Source organism: Rhinoderma darwinii, chromosome 3, assembly GCF_050947455.1.
Source record: "Rhinoderma darwinii isolate aRhiDar2 chromosome 3, aRhiDar2.hap1, whole genome shotgun sequence".
Lineage (NCBI taxonomy): Eukaryota > Metazoa > Chordata > Amphibia > Anura > Rhinodermatidae > Rhinoderma > Rhinoderma darwinii.
The window spans coordinates 322,776,885-322,789,515 of NC_134689.1; the positions used below are offsets into that span (position 1 = coordinate 322,776,885).

At 37.9% G+C, this 12,631-nt stretch overlaps 1 protein-coding gene across 2 annotated transcripts in view; it reads left to right on the top strand.

Annotated features, from left to right (window-relative positions):
- PLEKHO2 (pleckstrin homology domain containing O2) overlaps nt 1-12,008 on the top strand; it is a 45,248-nt gene extending 33,240 nt beyond the window's left edge. Inside the window, exons 4-6 of one of the 2 annotated variants that reach the window (XM_075858269.1) lie at nt 1,091-1,195; nt 8,023-8,124; nt 8,827-12,008. In XM_075858269.1, coding sequence (XP_075714384.1) covers nt 1,091-1,195; nt 8,023-8,124; nt 8,827-10,041 — 1,422 coding nt within the window. In that variant the 3' untranslated portion in view covers nt 10,042-12,008. The remainder of the gene's footprint in view (nt 1-1,090; nt 1,196-8,022; nt 8,125-8,826) is intronic. The other variant, XM_075858270.1, reaches the window with a different exon arrangement.
- The last annotated feature ends 623 nt before the right edge of the window (nt 12,009-12,631 follow it).

A 12,631-nucleotide genomic window follows, 5' to 3' on the forward strand; every position in this document is an offset into this window, starting at 1 on the left:
GTATAATGCCACCACACAGTGTAATGCCCCCCATAGCTGCCCCAACAAAGTATAATGTCCCCCCATGGCTGCCCCCCACAGTATAATGCCCCCCATAGCTGACCACCACAGTATAATGCTCCCCATAGCTGCCCCCACACAGTATAATGCCCCTCATAGCTGACCACAACGTATAATGCCCCATAGCTGCCCCCACAGTATAGTGCCCCCATAGCAGCCCCTCATAGCTGCCCCCACAGTATAATGCCCCTATAGCTGCCACACACAGAATAATGCCCCATACAGTATAATGCCTCCATAGCTGCCCCATACAGTATAATGCCCCCATAGCTGCCCCCCACAGTATAATGCCCCTCATACCTGCCCCCACAGTATAATTCCCCCATAGCGGTCCCATACAGTTTAATGCCCCCATACAGTATAATGCCCCGTATAGCAGTCCCATACAGTATAATGCCCCCATACAGTATAATGCCCCCCATAGCTGCCCCATACAGTATAATGCCCCCATAGCTGTCCCATACAGTATAATGCCCCATACAGTATAATGCACCGCATACAGTATAATGCCCCGCATACAGTATAATGCCCCCTCAGCAGCTACCATATGGGCCCTCCTCCCATACCCAGTATAACGGCCGCATATGTAAGTACCTAATAGAAAAATAATAACATAATTACTTACCTATCCATGTTCCCACGACGGATGGAGGAGATCGTTCTCCTCCTCTGCAGTGTGCTGTGAGTGACTCGGCGCAGACAGGCTCAATGACGTCACTACATCGCGCCTGCCTACTCCGAGCCGCTCGTGGCAGTGAATGCTGGAGCAAGGCTCCAGCATTGAACCCAACTGAATGTGTGCGTCCTGTGGATGCAGGTTCAGTTTGAAGTGGGACCAGCGCAGTCAGCGCTGTGTGGCAATGGGGGCTTAGGGGCCTGGTTGCAGTTGTGACCGTAGCGATCCCTAAAGCTACGCCGCTGCACATGATAACACTTGTGAAAAATCTCACCCTGCCCTGCACAGTCAGATGTTTTACAAATTCATGTATCGCAAAATGGACACATTAAATAATGATAATTAATGTCTTAGGTGCAAGATGTGAAATTCCAAGCAAAGAACTCAGAAGAAAGAGATGTGTGGATCCAAGCTCTGAATGATGGGATAAACAGAGGCAAAAATAAAATTTTTGATGAGGTAGTATAACACAGAAGATGGACAGCAGAAAAAACACATGGTTCATCTAGTCTGCCCTTATATTATTTCCTTTTTATATTTATCTTAGGATAGATATATGTCTATCCCAGGCATGCCTTATTTCACTTACTATCGATTTTACAATCTGCTGGAAGTTTGTTCCAAGCACGGTCTACTCTTTCAGTAAAATAATATTTTCTGATATTGCTTCTGATCTTCCCCCAACTATTGTCAGATTATTCCCCTTTGGTCTTCTGTTTAGATCTTTTAAAAAACACTTCACTCCTGAGCTTATTTAACCCCTTGACGCACCAGGACCACACTGTACATTATGGTGTGGGGGTTGATGTATGAGCAGGCCCATGATCGCTGGTTTAAATCCCCTAGGGTGACTTCTAAAAAGTGGTAAAAATAGTTAAATAAGGTTTTTAATAATGTACAAAACATAAAAAATCTTAATAGTCCAACCCCCCCCCCCCTTTTCCAATCTTTCCTCTAAGGTAATGCATAAATAAAAAATAAATAAAATTGGTATCAACGCCTCCGTAAAAGTCCAAACTATTACAATATAAAAATTTTTACTCTCACGGTGAATGCCGTAAAAAAAAAATTAAACACCAGAATTGCTGTTATTTTGGTCACCTAAGCTCTAAACAAAATTGAATAAAAATAGATCAAATACTCATATGTACCGCAAAATGGTAACAATAAAAACGACATCTTGTCCTGTAATAAATAAGCCCTCACACTACTCAAACAACAGAAAAATCGAAAAGTTATGGCTCTCAGAATGTGGCGACATAAAACTATTTTTTTTAAACAAATAGTTTTTTCTTTGTAAAAGTAGTAAAAATTTCAAACAACTATATAAATTTGGCATCGCCATAATCGTACTGACCAGCAGAATCAATTTAAGTAAAAACTAAACCCAAAAAACAATGGAGGAATCAGTTTCTTCCACTTCCACCCCACAAATAATTATTTTTCACTTTCCCAGTACATTATATGGTACTTTAAATAGTAGAAACTACAACTCCTCCCATAAAAAAATTGCCTTCATCCCACTCCATTGATGGAAAAATAGAAAAGATGAGGCTCTTGGAAGGCGTGGAGTGAAAAACAAAAATGAAAAATGGCTGCAGCACCAAGGGGTTAAAGGTTTCGATCATGTCCCCCCCCCCCCCTCTCCCTTCTTTCCGCAAGGCTATACAAATGAACTTCTTGAATCTCTACTGATAAGTTTTATGCTTAAGACCTTCCACCATTTTTGTAGCATGTCTTTGGACCCGTTATATTTCATCAATGTATTTTTATAGGTGAGGTCTTCAGTACAGAACACAGTATTTTAGATGTGGTGTCATTAGAGCTCTGTACAGTGGGATCAGAATCTTTCTCTGTCTATTGGTTATACCTCTAGCTATGCAAACAAGCATTCTACCGGCTTTGTCTACTGCCTGGTCACACTTTTGACTAATTTTTAACCTGTTACTCCTGAATCCTTCTCTTCTGAAGTCCTGGCTAACACAGAACTGTAAAGGCAAATAGGCAATACCCAGACAGAGGATTCTTTCTTCTCAAGTCCATTGTATTACGTTTGGAAACATTGAACTTCAGTTTCCATTGTTTTGACAGTTTTTCTTACTAAAACGAAATCATTTTCCATGTTACAGACACCTCCAGGAATATCAACCCTATTAAACACTTTTGTGTCCAAGGCAAACAAGCATATCTTACCTACTGTTCGAAACTGCTTTCTATGTCACTTACAAACATATTAAAAGAATAGAGCCCAGAACCCAAAACCTTCTGGTACACCACTTGCAACTAGTCTCTCATCAGAATGCACACCATTAACAACAACTGATATGTATCTTTTAGCCAACTACAAATCCACTCAACTATCCAAATATTGAGTCCAATTTTCAATAACTTGTCTATGAGCTTTATGTGGAACTGTGTTAAAGACTTTTGCTGAAATCCAGTTAGGCGATATCCAAATGAGGATGTGTTAATCAATTAGAGGAGAAACTACCCAAATAATACCTTTTACATGTGCTAGTTTGCGATGCAGAACTACTCATCCCACTGTGATTGGGGACAGGAAGTTGCAAGCCAATTTTAGAGTTATGAGTATTTTAGTCACCTAGTCACCAGTGTGCATTGTACACACTTCCCCTAATCTCTTCTACTTCTTCCTCCTCCCCTTTCTCAACGTGTGTCTATCATGGGTTTATTACTCTGCATTTCACAACACTGCACCGGTTTGGTAAGAACCATGCATATTCTTGTAAATAAATGTATCTACAATATAGAATATGTATATACATAAATACATACACAACCGTTCAAAAGTTTGGGGTCACCCAGAAAACTCACACTTATATTTATCAAATGAGTTGCAAAATGACTAGAAAATATAGTCAAGACATTGACAAGGTTAGAAATAATGATTTTTATTTGAAATAATAATTTTCTCCTTCAAACTTTGCTTTCGTCAAAGAATGCTCCATTTGCAGCAATTACAGCATTGCAGATCTTTGGCATTCTAGCTGTTAATTTGCTGAGGTAATTGGGAGAAATTTCACCCCATGCTTCCAGAAGGCCCTCCCACAAGTTGGATTGGCTTGATGGGCACTTCTTGCGTACCATACGGTCAAGCTGCTCCCACAACAGCTCTATGGGGTTGGGATCTGGTGACTGTGCTGGCCACTCCATTACAGATAGAATACCAGCTGCCTGCTTCTTCCCTAAATAGTTCTTGCATAATTTGGAGGTGTGCTTTGGGTCATTGTCCTGTTGTAGGATGAAATTGGCTCCAATCAAGCGCTATCCACAGGGTATGGCATGGCGTTGCAAAATGGAGTGATAGCCTTCCTTATTCAAAATCCCTTTTACCTTGTACAAATCTCCCACTTTACCAGCACCAAAGCAACCCCAGACCATCACATTGCCTCCACCATGCTTGACAAATGGCATCAGGCACTCTTCCAGCATTTTTTCAGTTGTTCTGCGTCTCACAAATGTTCTTCTGTGTGATCCAAACACCTCCAATGTCTGCGTGCTTTTGCCCATATTAATCTTTTCCTTTTATTAGCCAGTCTCAGATATGGCTTTTTCTTTACCACTCTTCCCTGAAGGCCAGCATCCCGGAGTCGCCTTTTCACTGTAGACGTTGACACTGGCGTTTTGCAGGTACTATTTAATGAAGCTGCCAGTTGAGGACCTGTGAGGCGTCTATTTCTCAAACTAGAGACTCTAATGTACTTGTCTTATTGCTCAGTTGTGCAGCGGGGCCTCCCACTTCTCTTTCTACTCTGGTTAGAGCCTGTGTGTGCTGTCCTCTGAAGGGAGTAGTACACACCGTCGTAGGAAATCTTCAGTTTCTTGGCAATTTCTCGCATGGAATAGACTGTCGAGTTTCACATGAAAGCTCTCTTTTTCTAGCCATTTTGAGAGTTTAATCGAACCCACAAATGTAATGCTCCAGATTCTCAACTAGCTCAAAGGAAGGTCAGTTTTATAGCTCCTCTACACAGCAAAACTGTTTACAGCGGTGCTAACATAATTGCACAAGGGTTTTCAAGTGTTTTCTAATCATCCATTAGCCTTCTAACACAGTTAGCAAACACAATGTACCATTAGAACACTGGAGTGATGGTTGCTGGAAATGGGCCTCTATACACCTATGTAGATATTGCATTAAAAACCAGACGTTTGCAGCTAGAATAGTCATTTAGCACATTAACAATGTATAGAGTGTATGTCTGATTAATTTAATGTTATCTTCAGTGAAAAACCTGTGCTTTTCTTTCAAAAATAAGGAAATTTCTAAGTGACCCTAAACTTTTGAACAGTAGTGTACATACAGTATACAGTTAGGTTCAGAATTATTTGGATAGTAACACAAGTTTTGGCATTTTAGCTGTCTATCAAAACATATTGAATATACATATAATCAATATGGGCTTAAAGTACAGACTCTCAGCTTTAATTTGAGGGTATTCACATCCTAATGTGAGGAAAGGTTTAGGAATTACAGCTCTTTAATATGTAGCTGCCTCTCTTTCAAGGGACCAAAGGTAATTGGACAATTATCTCAAAAGCTATTTAATGGTCTGCATGGGCTATTCCCTCGTTAATCCATCATCAATTAAGCAGGTAAAAGGTCTGGAGTTGATTCCAGGTGTGGCATTTGCATTTGGAAGCTGTTGCTGTGAACCCACAACACAAAGGAGCTCTCAATGCAAGTGAAACAGACCATCGTTAGGCTGAAAAAAATGAAGAAATCCATCAGAGAGATAGCACAAATTTTAAGAGTGGCCAAATTAACGGTTTGGTACATTCTTGAAAAAAAACAAAAAACGCACTGGTGATCTCGTGTACTCCAAAAGGCATGGACGTCCACAGAAGACAACAATGGTGGAGGTGAATCCTTTCCATGGTGAAGAAAAACACCTTCACAACATCTGTCCAAGTGAAGAACACTCTCCTGGAAGTAGGTGTATTAGTATCTAAGTCTACCATAAAGAGAAGACTTCATGAGAGCAAATACAGAGGGTTCACCACAAGGTGCAAACCATTAAATCAGCCTCAAAAATAGAAAGGCCAGATTAGACTTTGCCAAACAACATCTGAAGAAGCCGGCCCAGTTCTGGAACAGTATTCTTAGGACAGATGAAACTAAGATCAACCTTTACCACAATGATGGGAGGTAGAAAGTATGGAGAGTGCTTGGAACGGCTCATGATCCAAAGCACACCACATCCACTGTAAAACATGGTGGAGGCAGGGTAATGGCATAGGCATGCATGGCTCCCAAAGGCACTGGGTCACTAGTGTTTATTGATGATGTGACTGAAGACAGAAGCAGCTGGATGAATTCTGAAGTGTTCAGGGATATACTTTCTGCTCAGGTTCAACCAAAGGCAGCAAGGTTGATTGGAGGTCGCTTCACAGTACAGATGGACAATGACCCAAAACATACTGAAAAAGCAACCCAGGAGTTTTTTTTAAGGAAAAGAAGGGAAATATTCTGCAATGGCCAAGTCAATCACCAGATCTCAACTCGATCGAGCATGCATTTCACTTTCCTAAGACAAAACTTAAGGTAGAAAGACCCACAAACAAGCAACAACTGAAGACAGCTGCAGTAAAGGCCTGGTAAAGCATCACAAAAGAGGAAACCCAGCGTTTGGTGATGTCCATGGGTTCCAAACTTCAGGCAGTAATTGTCTGCAAAGAATTCTCTACAAAGTATTAAAAAAAAAACATTTTATTTATGATAATGTTCATTTGTCCAATTACTTTTGAGCCCCTGAAATGAAGAGGCTGTGTAGAAAAATGGTTGCAATTCCTAAAGGTTTCACAGGATATTTTTGTCTACACTTCAATTGCATCACAGTTGTTTCATTTCAAATCCAATGTGGTGGCATGCAGAGCCCAAATCATGAAGATTGTGCCACTGTCCAAATAATTCTGGACCTAACTGTATATGTGTATGTGGAGTCAGCTACTAATGTCCATATTTAAATCCGTTATTGTACTCTTTTAGGAACCTAGTTTCATATTTGGGAACCTACTTTCATATTATAACATGGTCATATTCATATTTTACTTGATGGATTATTTACAAATCATTTAGAAAGTATTCAGAACCTGTCATATTTTCCACATTTAGTTTACATTGCAGCCTTATTCTTGGATAGCATTTTTATTTTTTTCTCATTAATGTACACACAATGCCCCATAGTGATCAAGGGAAATCAAGTTTGTAGAAATGTATGAAAAAAAAGTATTTCTATACTCAGCACTTTGTTGAGGCACCTTTTTCTGCGATTACAGTCACAAGTCTTCTTGGGTATGACGCTACAAACTTTGCATACCTGTATTTGGGGATTTGCTCCCATTTTTATGTTTAGATCCTATCAAGCTCAAGCTCTGTTGGATGGGAAGCCTGTGAGATGATCAATAGAAACAGAATAACCTCAGCTCAACTTTGATTTTTTTTTAAGCCAAAACAAGAGTGGATCCAAATAAGAGGAGAAGTAGAATCTGCCCTTTATTCTTTTTTTCCCTTTATGATAGGCACGTGGTTTTGTCTTCAAAAACTGCTTTAAAAAAAACCTGATCAAAACCTGCATGTGTACTAGCACCCTGAATGTGATATTTCATTTTAATTTTGATATATATTTTTTTATAGATGTACGCAAATTTCTAAAAATATGATTTCACATTGTCAAAAAGGGGTTTTGTGAGAAAATTGATAAGAAACAAATTCATATTATTCCTTTTTAAAAATGGTTGTAACAACAAAATGTGAAAAATCCACAAAAACAAAGAAAAGATGGCATACAATATCTCCTACCACGTAAACCTCTCTCCCTACTGCAAACTCTTCCCTGTAGGTTCCTCTCTACTAGCTTGTGGCTTTCATTCCTGACTATGGCCTTTTCCTTCTACGGTTGAGCATCTGCTAAAAGCTGACAATAACATCTCGCGCCATACATTACCTGATTTCTAATAACCCCATAATACCTGGATTGTGCACATGATACAATCCCCACCTCCAACATGAGGGTCTATAGGCCTGCTGCCATAGGTACCTCAATTCTGAAGGATATTGACTCTGTAGTTCCACTACACCCTTCCACTACAAAGGATAAGAGAGTAAGAAAAGATATTGCTTAGTGAAGGCTTAAAAACTGACTTTATATAATAAGTTATTAAATGGTTTCCTACTTGCAGATTTTGTCGCTGTTTTATAGTCTATCATATTATATAAGTTTATCAAAGATGCTGAAGACTGTTTTGTTATTGTCCATGTTTAGCTTAAGGTAGACAACAGTTGTTCACTGGAACATGTTACCCGGGATCGTGTTAAGGTTGGCGCTGCAAAGAGAAGACCTCCTACTAGAATCCACCTCAAAGAGGTTTGTGATAAAACATTTAGAAAAATATATTATTTTCAATTGCTATACATGCACAAGAATAATGTGGAAAATAAAATTCTAATCACTGTGAAACTGCAAATAATAGATTTTTTTTATTTTATTTGTTTTTTGCCAATGTCACTATGTGTAATAGTATTTTCAGAAGGAAAGTCCTCCTCCTGTAACATGCACATGTGTGTTTTTAGTAATATGCTAGAAATTATAGATATTAGAAAGATTATGCATTAAAGACTAGGCATGGTTTTCTCAAAGGTTTTATATTTCATAAAGAATGAAAACAATAGGAAAGAGAAGATCTGTGGAAGTGTCTCATAATCTATAGGACATTACCCCCTTATAAATTGGAATTGCTTACATTTGAGCATCTCCGTTAAAGAAGATGGTTATTAATAAGTTATCTATCTATGACCACTAGCTAAGAATTGTTCATATGTACTCTACGCTAAGAAACCAGTTACCCTACCAAACTTTGGTCTCAGTTATGTATTCATTTTGTCTTCTACCCTATTGAATATGTGTGGATTTTATGCATGCAGAGGTTGAGTATAGAAGACACAACTATTCATATTGGCAAAATTGGAAAATAGGAAAATTACTTGAATAATAGCCCTTAACTTGAATATTGTATTATTATGGTTGTAAAGACTCATTACTAATGTTTGGTCATTCATCTTACTTCAGGTGGCAGATGCTGCTGCCGATGATTCCTTAAGGCTAGGACTGGAAGCTTTAGACACTGGAATTTTAACAGTAGTTCCACCTACTCCCAAAGAAAAGGTTGAGGATCCAAAACCCCGGAAGGAACCAGTAAAGATCCTAATGCCACCCACAAAGAAAAACAATGTTCAAACCATGGAATCTGCCATCTCTGACACAACAGATAATGTTCAAGTTCCTTATGTGCCATCTCCTCCTCCCAAGATCTTAAAAGAAAATATTTATGCACGTGAAAAGCTTCTGTCTGAAAATGCACAGAAAAATATGGAAAATGCTTCAGAACATAGAGCTTCGAATAGTCCAGGTGAAAAAAATGTAAGCAATGTGCTAAGTTCCCCACCAAAACCTCCACCTAAAATTTTGTCAGACAAGATGAAGATTAAATGGGTAGGATCATCTGCAGACTTAATGGAAAAAGAGAACACATCAGTTGAGAAAGGAAGCAAAGAGAACCTGGTAGACTTTGAAGATGATGATCCAGAAATAACAAGTATTTGCCAAACTATGATATCTAGTGATAAAAAAATAGAGGAGAAGAATAAGAGTACCAGCAGTCTACAAGATGAAAATGAAATGGAATCACATTATATGGATGATGACCAAAATGATATAGAAGATATTCAGAATAAAAGGACAACTAAAGACACAGAAGTAGAAAAGCACGTGCTTGAGGAAAATTACACAATGACAGACAATAGTCAAGAATCGCCAACTGAACAACCAGTTCTTCCCTTGGATGACACAAATATGTCTCCCAGATTGAACATAAGAGAAGACAATCGAGTTCCAGCAGAAAGGAAGCTCATTGGTGGAAAAACTAAGGCATCGTCCATGGGTGACCTTTTGTCTGATAGCAATATAGACTTTGGCAGCAAAGGGGAAAGCTCTATGTTACATCTAACTAAGGACAGTTTAAGCAAAGTGGAGATGAAGCTGGCATGTGGCAGACAGAGAACAGAAACTCTTTTAAACCAGGTTTTAAATGGGCAAAGTGAAACAGAAGAAGACAATGGGTTTCATGTTAATTCTGCAGCACTTCTAAATGAGGTGATGAGAGACCTTCAAGAAGCTTCTGAAGCATTGATGGAGATTAAGGTTCCCAAAAATGCAACACAAGAGGGTGTGACAGATAAGCAAAAAGAATTGCTTGCACTCCAAAGGAGAACTGTTCACTTTTAGTACTGGTTGGAAAGTAGAAGTACTTGTAGATATTATACAGCGCAAACCGCTTCAGCACTTTATCTATACTCAGTCTTTATTTGCACCTTGAGGACTATGCAAGCAAAAGCTCCTACCTTTTTAACAATATTTAGTTGATATAAAATTGATCTGTCCTTGTTGCTGTTCTAAATAGCTAATTTATACAAAGTCCCAAAGGCTTGATCTTGAGAAGCCTGTATTCAACCTAGAGAGACTATATGAAAGCTGTAAGCAATGGTGGTTCTGAAAACATGAAATAATCTATAAATACAATTAGAGCATTGTTTAAGATGAAAATATTAAGTAATCTAATGAAGCTATTTGCAAAAGACCCTCAAAAAGCAATATTCAAAGGCCATCTCCCCATCATATGATCCAAATGGAAGACCAGATGGTTATTATCCAAGACAAGCTAGTTTCTTTTGCATACAATCTTTACTTTTTGATCTTTTTGTTGTCAGTCAGTTAGCTGAATTTCCAATATCTACACACAGTATATTGGCAATATAAGAGCAAACCCTGTTTTCTGGTCTCACGGAGCTTTCTATATATTCTATATACAGTATCAATTTCTATGTACAAATATTGTAAGCAAAATAATGACTATGGCACCTAACCAAGACCATGCAAATACAACATTTATAGGTTATAACAGAAAAAAAGAAGGGAGTATATAGCCACATGTATATAAAAATATAACAAATTTTTATTGTACATATACGACATATATGTGAAAGACTCTAATATTAATGGTATAGCGGAAAAGACCATAAATGCTGGGTCATAAATATATATTCTTTCTATAGCAGAGACACATGTAATATATGGACGGCTGTATATAGTTACACACAATTCAAAGATATCCTCAAAAGGACTCTATTAGTTATGCTTCTATTCCTCTATAAGGATTTTTATCATTACAAAAAAGAAGAGAGAAAGTACCAGTGCATAATAATAATAATTTGAGTTATTCAAAAGCCAGCCTTAAATATAATCTCAGCAATAAAATGGTTCCCGCACAACCAGTATATACCCCAATGTGCGTTTCGCATTGATCTGCTTCCTCAGGGGATGCACCCTTTAAGGGCAGAGGCACCTGACTTGTAAGGTTTTGCAGAGAGTTAAACTTTGCTGGACATAAATGCCAAATCTCCAGAGATGTTTTAATTAAATTTTGTGGCATTGATTTTCTTGTTTGCAGTTATTACGTTTCTTTAAACAGTAAATACATAATGTACAACAAAAACATCTTGCTTAGGACGTCAGTAGCTTCGAGCTTTATTGAATATAATGTACATAATGAACCATCACTAGAAGAATCACTTAGCGTTAAGCTTTTACCGTACCTCCTGCTAGAAGACATGCTTTAGCTGCGAATGCTAAGATGTAAGTATACGTGTAAGTAATCCGATGTGATGGAGCCTGCTGACCTTATTTAAGACCTAAACTGTTTTATCTGCTTGTTTTGCGGCGGCTGGTTACCAGGCCTGGCACTGAATTGCACAATCTATTCAGATTTTATGCCAGGAGTGGATTTTGGCCCTGGATCCCATTCAGCTGGTGCTGTTCATTCCCGTTGGTTCAGATCCAGTTTAACAGCTGGGAGAGACTTCACTGAATGTCTGGAATACCTCACCCTCTCATTGCCAGCGTTTTCACTCTGGGAAATGTCCCTTTAGAGATAGAGGGGAATCTTCTTGAAATTGTTTTATTTCAGTAACATTTTTCTTGAAGAGATTTTCTTGAAACGTGACTACTATCAAATATGTACGCATTGCTTTCAGTAGCTTACTGTCATTTTTAAGAGTACCTAAATGGGGCACAGTGTTTTTGCAATTTTAAGCACAAATTTTAAGCCTGAATACATTTTTCTATGCATTTAAAAATGTATTTTGTGATGACTATCGCACTGTATAAAAAGCCATTAAAGTTTTTTTTTAATTTCAGCTGTCTGCCTTTCCGCCATTTTTAAATAAAAAGAAAAAAATTTAAAACACCATTCAGTTAAAGTAATATTTTCTGTTTTGATTCAAGTTAGGTCTCATGTACAGGGCCGAGGCATGTGAAGGAAATTGTGCGGCAGCACAGTACTAAGCATCACTATGGCGTAATACACATACATACACACCAAATATATATATGTATATTTATATATATATATATATATATATATATATATATATATATATATACACACACACACACACACACTGCATACATATATATGCACACCACATACACCATATATACCCACTGACACATAGCCCATATATACACACCAAATATATATATGTATATATATATATATATATATATACACACACACACACACACACACACATATATATGCACACCACATACACCATATATACCCACTGACACATAGCCCATATATACATACACATCATATATATTTATATATATATATATATATATATATATATATACTGTATATACATATAGTACCACAGATATACACATATAGCACATACAGTATATACTTAAGCACACACACACATTACAAAAATACACACACACCACATATTAACATACATGCACGTACCACATA